General features: G+C 39.7%; 2 protein-coding genes across 2 annotated transcripts in view; both read left to right on the forward strand.

Moving 5' to 3' along the window:
- LOC128889241 (uncharacterized) overlaps positions 1-2068 on the forward strand; it is a 3588-nt gene extending 1520 nt beyond the window's left edge. Inside the window, exons 4-7 of the mRNA XM_054146697.1 lie at positions 1136-1176; positions 1245-1282; positions 1352-1417; positions 1494-2068. Of these exons, the coding sequence (XP_054002672.1) occupies positions 1136-1176; positions 1245-1281 (78 nt within the window). The 3' untranslated portion in view covers position 1282; positions 1352-1417; positions 1494-2068. The remainder of the gene's footprint in view (positions 1-1135; positions 1177-1244; positions 1283-1351; positions 1418-1493) is intronic.
- Positions 2069-2889: 821 nt separating this feature from the next.
- On the forward strand, positions 2890-5699 carry LOC128889238 (cap-specific mRNA (nucleoside-2'-O-)-methyltransferase 1-like). Its single transcript, XM_054146693.1, has 2 exons — positions 2890-4565; positions 5623-5699. Exon 1 carries the CDS (start codon positions 3710-3712, stop codon positions 4250-4252), a length of 543 nt encoding a protein of 180 aa, XP_054002668.1. The 5' UTR covers positions 2890-3709; the 3' UTR covers positions 4253-4565; positions 5623-5699.
- The last annotated feature ends 3213 nt before the right edge of the window (positions 5700-8912 follow it).

Genomic DNA, 8912 nt, shown 5'->3' on the forward strand with positions numbered 1-8912 from the left:
CTTGGTTATTGGAGACAAACGCCTCTGACGCGAAGTCAGATAGCTGCTGGGAATTGGTATCTCCCAGTAAAGGGTAACCGTAGGGTAAGGTTCGAACTGTGAGGTTGTTGGAAAAAATGCAGACGACTCTGACGCGAAGTCAGATAGCTGCAAGGAATCGGTATCTCCCAGTAAAGGGTAACCGTAGGATAAGTTAAGTTTAGGAGTTCGGTTTGAGTACACAAGGACTGAATCGTATGAATAATACGCGTCGTTAATAAAGCCTCGCAACTTGTTAATTTAATAGAATAATAACTCGAGCGGTAAAGTTATTATGTTGTGGGATCGTTACACTGGTTAGGATTGGTGATTCCAAAGTAGAGGTTTAATGATTGATTTTACAGACTTCTAAGGTTTACCAAAAAGTATATATTCAAAATAACTATACTAATTACAAATGTCTAGTGTCGTGTTGTCGCGGTTAGTGTATGAAGTTAAAATTACCTAAATGTTGCTCGGTGTTGGCGCACTGGCGATGCGGGGGTCGAGAGTACCTTTAAATGCCGTAATAGATGAAACCCGTCTTCGCGGATCTATAAGGTTAACTATGATCGAAAGGGAAACTGAAGCCCGATCTCACTAGAATACTACTCTGCAAACGATCAACGTGTCTCTAACGAGTAACTCTTTCGTACTAGCCCTCGAGCAACGAAAATCATGGGTTTATATACCCCTAAATGTTGGTGGGGAACCGTCAGTGATTTCCATATTAGGAAATTTGACGGTTAGGATTTTCGTGGCTCTGAGGTGAGCAGCTGCGTTCCCTGGGAAAAGGGTAGATTAGAAACTATCCCACGCAACGCGAGTCAAAGATGATATTAAGAGGATGCAGCTGCAGGATGCACTCCCGTGAGACCAAGCTCCAAATTCCAGAAGGGTGGATAAAAAGATTAATGCACGCGAGCTTCTAAAAAACGGAGAGTTTCTGTATACGTAACAAGGTATTTTTAACTACCTTCTGTACTAACCTGACAATAGACGGAGACCATCTGTCGTCCTGTCAATTCTTTATTCACGTTTTGTCTTGTTCCTGGTTCGAGTCGATCCGCTCAGTAGTTAGAATCTGAAACAGGACGTGGCAATACTATTATTTCAGGTGGATCTGGGCCGAGCGGAAACCCTGGATCCTTGCGTGGCGTAAGTATAGTTAATATAAATAGTTATAACAAATGAATAATTATCTTATAATGTCTTTTATGTTCTAGATTTCGAGAGAGTTACCACGGGAGTAAGCAGTACTAAGGTAAGTGTTATCGTCATTACAGTTCTCTACATTTGAATACACGTGTGGAACGTAGTTGTCGAGTTTCAGGGGTCACGAGCAAGTAACAAGAATGTTTACGAGTTTGAAAATAGTCGTTAAGAGGTCAATTGAAAGGTAAGTATTCTTTATGTATTTCAGGAGGAACGTGAGAAAGTCAAATCAAGGTGAGTATTATATGTATGAATTTCAGATTCAACGTAAGAGGATAGATTAATAGAATAAATAAAGAGGTTTGTCTCGTATAACGTATCCTTCGACGAATCGTATATTACGTAGAAGGAATAGGTTTAGAAACGACTCCTAGAAACATACATTCCTGGGAAAGTCGTCCCTTAAGGAAAAAGAAGCTGTAGTTCTCTCTAGAGGGACGTGTATTCCTCGAGATTACTACTAGAAGGTATTATGACGATTCTTCGACAGATAGATTCTATGAGAACTATCCTATATGTACATCATGCGTTTAATAAAGGAAATGAACGCTTGAATCTTACGTGAATTACAGTGCAGAATTTATGTCTCGTAATGATTATGATATTGAAAGGTTACTTACGTGTGTGTAGATGCTTCGATGATGATGAATCACTCAGAGTAATGTATTAAATAAATATAACTCTCGTATTACTTAATACTAATAGTTGATCACTTTTTATTTGTTGATTCGTATAATAATTATTCTTCACAATTTCTTTGTTCAAATATTCGTATAATGAGTTTTACAATTCTTGTATAATATTCGCGTTCGTATAATGTAAGTTGATAATCAATAATGCTTTTAATAATACCGTTCAAAATATAACTGTAATGTAATCTAATAGTTAATTAATTAATGTAATATGATAACTGATAATGATAATTAATTATATATTGATGATATAATAATGATAATGCTGATAATCCATTTATATATTGATGATATAATAATGATAATTAACTTAAACGCTGGTAATCAATTTATATATTGATGATATGGTAATGATAATTAACTAAACTCCTCGAGCCTGTCTTGAGCAGCTGTATTTATACCCCTAAATTAGGGTGTGGCTGACGCATTCGCGTTTTGCATAGTAACAGTAAATTATTAGTGCGCATGTGTAAGATTTATTGCGCAGTTAGCGAATGGAATTTTTCATACACGACGCAATGCGTGTTTCGTGCGCTGACGTGGCATCGTGCGCCTGACAGATACTGTACTTTATACATGTTCGTATGTACGTCGCATAGCATTAGACATAAGATTACATAGTGTTCGCAGATAAGATATCGACAGATGATAAGTTGTCTTCTTATAGATGTCTCGAGACGAGTTAGCTTCATGTAGTACAAGCAAGTTTACTCGCGAGGTATAAGTTATCGACAGTTGAGAATTTACTGTCGCATGATAATTACATCGACCGATGGCAACAACTGTGATTCATTGTAAATACTCTTCATATACGATATCGATAGAAACTCATTAATTACAACAGTTAGCTCTCACATAACTATTGTCTTCTCCTCTTCTTCACTTACACGTAGATTTAAGATGCTATCATTGCCACCATCTTAAATCTAAACCTCCCCTGGGTTCCTCTAAGGATATACCCTCTCTTCGTCGTAGATAGGTTCCTCTAGGGATAACCTTTGTAATATTAATATGAGGTTCCTCTAAAGTAACCTTTATGAATGAATAATATATGTTTCGCGGATGAGCGTCGCGAAAACATAAGAGTAGGAAGGGTAGGCAACCCTGAAGTTACACCGCCAAAACGTGCAGGACCATTCTCCGTACACTGCACTCGACCACCGAGAGGCTGCAATACCAAGAGTCCAACGGAGCCAAGAACCTAGCAGACCTCGCCCAACGTGCCAATACTGTGGGGCCCCAGGCCGCTATGCAACCGAGTGCCGTAGGAAAGAGTTTGACAGCAGGAACCGCACCAACAACAAGAACCAGGGAAACGACCCAGTTCCGCGGTTGAATCAGGGTGCAGCCCGCGTGAACGAAATCGTCGCAACGCACCCAACCAACACATCTCAAGCGGACATAGAAGATAAAGAATTGCCCGAGTACAGTTAAATAGGACTGATTGGATACCTTCCGTAACACTACCTGTAAAGGAAGTACAAAATAACACGGTGGTAATGGTCGATACGGGCTCAGAAGTAAACCTGTTAAAGAATGAAGTCTTGAAGAACCACGTCCGGATTAATTCCCACCATCGAATTCAGCTTCGTGGAATAGGCAGCGACTTCGTGACCACAATTGGATCCATTGATGTAAACCTCTTCCGTCAAAAAGTTATCTTCCATGTGGTCCCTAACGACTTTCCCATTCTACAAGAAGGAATACTGGGAAGTGAATTCTTTAACGAAAATGAAGCCTCAATTAATTACCCTGAGGAATAAGTCGAATTCAAAGGTGTCAGAATGCCATTCAGTTCAAAAAAGAAAAAGTGGCGCTCACCTCTTATTCAATTCGTCAAAGGAAGCGAGAATCATCCACCAGTTCGCAGGACCAAAGATGACGACATAGAAGTTGATTTATCCGTGTTCTCCAAATGGACCATGGAACCCGAGGCAGAAACCATCTCAGAAGATTGTTCGGCCACAAGCATACACGTGGACCCAACACCGGAATTGACACCTGAAAAAGAAATTACTTCTGAAAATCTGTCGGATTCAGTTGGAAAAATCAGCATCGTAAAAGCTGACTCACTTAAAGAAAACATCCTAGAACCCGATAATACCGTAGAATCTGCACCAGCAGCAGCACCTGAAAAAGAAAAAACGGAAACAAAAATTAACGTCAAGGATACACAAAGAGCTAAGATACTCAGAATAATGAAATCCATGGGTTACAAGACAGGACAAGGGCTCGGAAAACGAAATCAAGGATGGGCAAATCCCGTCTCTGTCATCAGTAACTACAAACGCAGAGGACTCGGATACCATAAGTACCTTGTAAAATGACACGGAGCAGCGAGAAACACCATTGGTCATCGTTACCACCGGACGCGCATTAAACAAACCATTAGCGCGGCGAAACGGACCAGCGGACACCGGTATCATCGAACGCGCATCAAAGCGGACTCGATGCACCTAAATAAGACGACTCACCATCACCATATCCAGCTGCAACGACCAGTGTGGGACGAGGGCACGTCAGCCACATTATCCAGTTCGCGATGTGCATCGCCACCAACAGGGGAATCGCCATCATGCAGCAGTCCATGCAGCTATGTTGAGTGACCATGGCCCAGAAAATCACTGCGGGATATTTGCTGTGAGCAATGAGTCGACTTATATAGTCTTACTTTTATTACTACTTTTTCGCCTAGTGCAGTATTGTTTTTTGTTTTATTCTTGAGCTTATCCACATTCCATGCCATTGGCTGTGTTTTGTTTTTCCTTTGTATATAGTGTAAATATTTTCTTTTATTCATTACCTTTCTCATATATTCCTACTACTATTACTACTACTGTTATTCTAAAATATATATATACAAAAAACAACAACAACAACAAAAAACAAAACAAAACAAAACAAACAAAAAGCAAAAATACTCACTTAATATTATATTTTATATTTATTTAATATCTATATACTTACCGTACTCATTTGATATCCATATACTTACCACATTCACTTAATATTATTCTTTTGTATACTTACCAAAGCTTACATTTTCAAAACGAAATAAGGGAAATACGCATATAATGTTATGCTCCATATTATACTTAATAACTACATACTTACCGTATTCCTTTAACATTGTATTACGCTTAATACTTTTAATATCATATTTTTATACTTAATAACTGCACACTCGCCTTACTCACTAATAACTGCGTACTTGCAGCGTTCAATTCACTTCATACTTACTGTATTTAATTAGCAGTGTACTTTCTTTTTGCTTATTGCGCAATATCACTCTTTATACTTTCTATTCGTAATTTCCAAAGCACTCACCTTGTACTGCGTTAATGCCGCGTCTTTCGAGACTATTTTTATGTGTATATATATCTGCGTGCTCTAGAGCGTGCCACCCGAGGTGGAATGAGTGCAAGGTATTAATATTTCTAGAGATAACGCCTCGCCACATGAGCGATTCTATTCTAGCCGCTGGTGCGCTTCGGATGCTTTCCTGACTCCAGTGACTCAAACTCGAAATTTTTATACATAGAAATTTCTTATCCGAGGGGGGAAGGTGTAACGTGCAGCCATCCCCTGCCCGTTTATTTTTTTTCTTTCCGAGACGTTATGCCCGGGCGCTGACGATCTTGAGACTACCTTATGCCCTAGCGCTGACGCTAATTACATAGTTGGGATTATGATCCAGGTATACCGTATAGAGAGTCTAGGACGCCCACTATGACGAGGAGAAGGGAGGATTACCCCTTAGTGGAGCTATTGGAGCTAGGGGCACACCAGTAAACGAGTTTGAGCTTTGGGGAACGACAGAGCGTTCGAGGATTGCACTTTGCGGTGGAGAGATGTCGCAAGTGTGGAAGAGCCTTAATATATCGAGTTCAATGCACTTTGCACTCAGACGAGCATTTTCGGTGCACTTGTACTGAAATGAACTTTTCATCTCGGTGCGCATGCACCGGACGGTAAATTTCCCGGTCATTGACCGCTATCTGGGTATAAATATGACTGCCGCGGAAAGGAGTATTTCATTCCTAGTTCGACTTTATACACGGCAACATCGTACAACACAGTCGCTTTTCGACATTGGGTGCCTTATTCAGCTCCATCACCCATCTGCTGATCCACATAGCAAGAAAACCGACAGCACCTCCACGGAACATCGAAGCAGCAAACGCCGACCAAGAGGACCCTCCAACTGTCCCTCCCAATGCTCCTGAAAAGCAGAGCAATAAATTACGCGACCCTTCGTTCTCCGACCTGAGAGTAAGAATATAAAACATATAAAATTATAAAAGAAACATGCAAAAATAAAAAAAAAAAAAATAAAAAAATAATAAATAAAAAAAATATATATATACACAAACATACATACTAAATACTTACCTTATGATTCTATTTAAATTTGATCCACGAAGAATTTTTCCATTGAAAAAATTCTACAACAGGGGGGGGACGTGTGACGTCACACGTCTGTCCACCCCAATTTTTCACATTATAATATAATAGTCGAACATTAATTATTCCTATATTCGTGTATCAAATATTAAGTTCCTACCGAATACTTTATAAGAATTTCATATACGAATAGAATATCATATCTTATTTTCGTACAACGAAGTACGAATATTTTACATTTCATTCTAAGTTCACGAGCGACGCTTATAGCTTTTCCTACCTACTGATAAGCGGCACGCGCCGAGCCGAGCCACGCTCAACGCTCTGAACTCTTCCTACCTGCCGATAAGCGGCACGCACTAAGCAAAGCGGCACGCGCCAAGCAAGCGGCACGCGCCAAGCAAGCGGCACGCGCCAAGCGATCTTTGTATTCGTCCGAGTGGCGGGAAGCATGGACCCGACACTCCTCGCGTTCCTGCTCTCCTGATACTCGCCCGAAATTTATTCCTTCATTTAAAATGTTAATAATATAATTATTAATAAACTGAGGAGTTGGAGATGCCAAAAGGACACTCCTCTATATTTTTACATTCTAATAATTCACTTCTAGATTATTATAAATTAATGCTTATATGTACAGAGGAGAAACGTAGGAGCACAAAGCTTCGCCTCAAAATTAATAATTAAGCGCTTGAAATCATTGATAATAACCGAGAAATTTATTAAATAATACTAATGTCCAATTCAAAGGTAAAATCAAACTTACTTCTTCATTTCCATTCCTACGCTAAAGCGTCTAATTGTTGTTAACAATTGTTAACAACAACCTACATACATTATCTTCGGCAGAAGTGAAGTCTGTCAAATAATGCAAATTCCGCGTCCAGCACGCAAATCCAATTTTCTCTCAAACTTCCATGAGCATCCAAGCTTGTTAACGAATGTTAACAACAATTATTATTAATCACTATTTCCAATAAATGTGAAATTTGTTGAATAGTGTTAATATATAACGTCCAGCGTACGAATTCTAATCCAACTCTATACTCGATACCTGTGCTAATCCAGTTTAACATAGTTAACAACAATACATTTATTATTATTTATGTAAATGTGAAATTTGCTATTTAATGGTGATGTATACATTAAAAGTACTGGTATCAACCTAAAATCTCGTCTCCATACTCATGTCGAGACGTTCGATTCCGATAAACAATATTAATAATTAAACGACAACAATTATTAATATTTAAAGCGGAAACATTGTGAATTAGGCTTAAGGAAAGCGAACAACTATGAAGGCACTTTAATCCACGGCAGGAAATGCGAACCGAAACAATTCTCGAGCGAGATAGATAAGGGACCGCGGGACCCAAAACACGGCCAGCTTCCCAAAACATCTTGATAGCCCGCGAGACTAAACATTCCGCGCGAAGCTATCAAGAACAAAGGAACAAAATCTTACGTGCTAAATTCACACGAAGAATTAGTCAGTCTTCTCCGAGCGTTCGTAGCGAGCACATCGTCTCCGACAATCCGAGTTGCAACTTGCACGCTGTCAAGTTTAGCTCTCGTTCATCTCAATGCGGAACATTTCGACAAATCGTTTTCCGAGCGAATAATGCTGGAACTCTCTGCGAATAGAGATTCCACGCATTTCGTTTAAAGTTTAAAATTGCGAACTTTGTATTACCATATTTTTCCTCTGTCGAGCAATGACAGATACAATAAACCAGTTTAAAGTGAAATAAGTGTAAATTCAATATCCTGTCCTCTAGAAATAAATCGGTCTTTCTTATATTGTTTTAAATTCTTTATTTCGATACATGAACGTACAATAAACCAGTTAGGTTTCTTGCGAAAGAATATATGGAATTCTTTTTAGGCTTATATCTGCCGGGAATTCTCATAAAATTCTGGAACAACCCTAATTAGATTTCGCTGATAGAATAATACACGCAACTTAGTGATAATGCGAAGGAATAATCGGAACCTTTAAGGCTTACATCTGCCGGGTTGTCGAGACGTTTGGAGTGAACCACTAAAGTGCGAACCGCAATAAATCGTTACGCACGTTTAAGGCTGCCAGGTAGCCACGCCGCTCTAAAGGTTTATTGTGGGTGTAATCTCGTTGGCGTACCACAAATCTGTTATTTAATTAAGAAGTGACCAAATTTAATTATCGAAAAGGACGACGCGCCCACTTGCGCCGCGTCTTTGAACAATTAAACACTCCGGGATACTATCAAGCCGATTTAGGCGTTGAAGTCGCGTTACCGCGTATCATTTCTAACGTAGCCGTCAATAATATTAACATTCACGTCGTTAAACCCTCCGAAGTCATTCCACTGACCGAGGCATACGAACACCTGGTTGCCGCTCTCTTCAGGCCAACTCCTGTACACCATCCAAAGGACAACGTCGACGACGACATCATCTTCGTCGAGGAGATTATTTGACCACGTTGGAGATTGATCCCGTTCGAGAGCGCTTACCAGACTCCACGTAGCCGTCCAGCCTCCTTTGCATCGAGAGATCCACGAGGACAATAGAAGCTGAAACAACGAATAAAATAAGTAATAA

The sequence above is a fragment of the Hylaeus anthracinus genome, unplaced genomic scaffold (assembly GCF_026225885.1).
Source record: "Hylaeus anthracinus isolate JK02 unplaced genomic scaffold, UHH_iyHylAnth1.0_haploid 11997, whole genome shotgun sequence".
In the NCBI taxonomy this organism is placed as follows: Eukaryota; Metazoa; Arthropoda; class Insecta; order Hymenoptera; family Colletidae; genus Hylaeus; species Hylaeus anthracinus.

What these genes read in the sequence shown, in the direction of transcription:
- LOC128889238 (XM_054146693.1), top strand. Translation starts at nt 3,710, where the DNA reads ATGCCATTCAGTTCAAAAAAGAAAAAGTGGCGCTCACCTCTTATTCAA.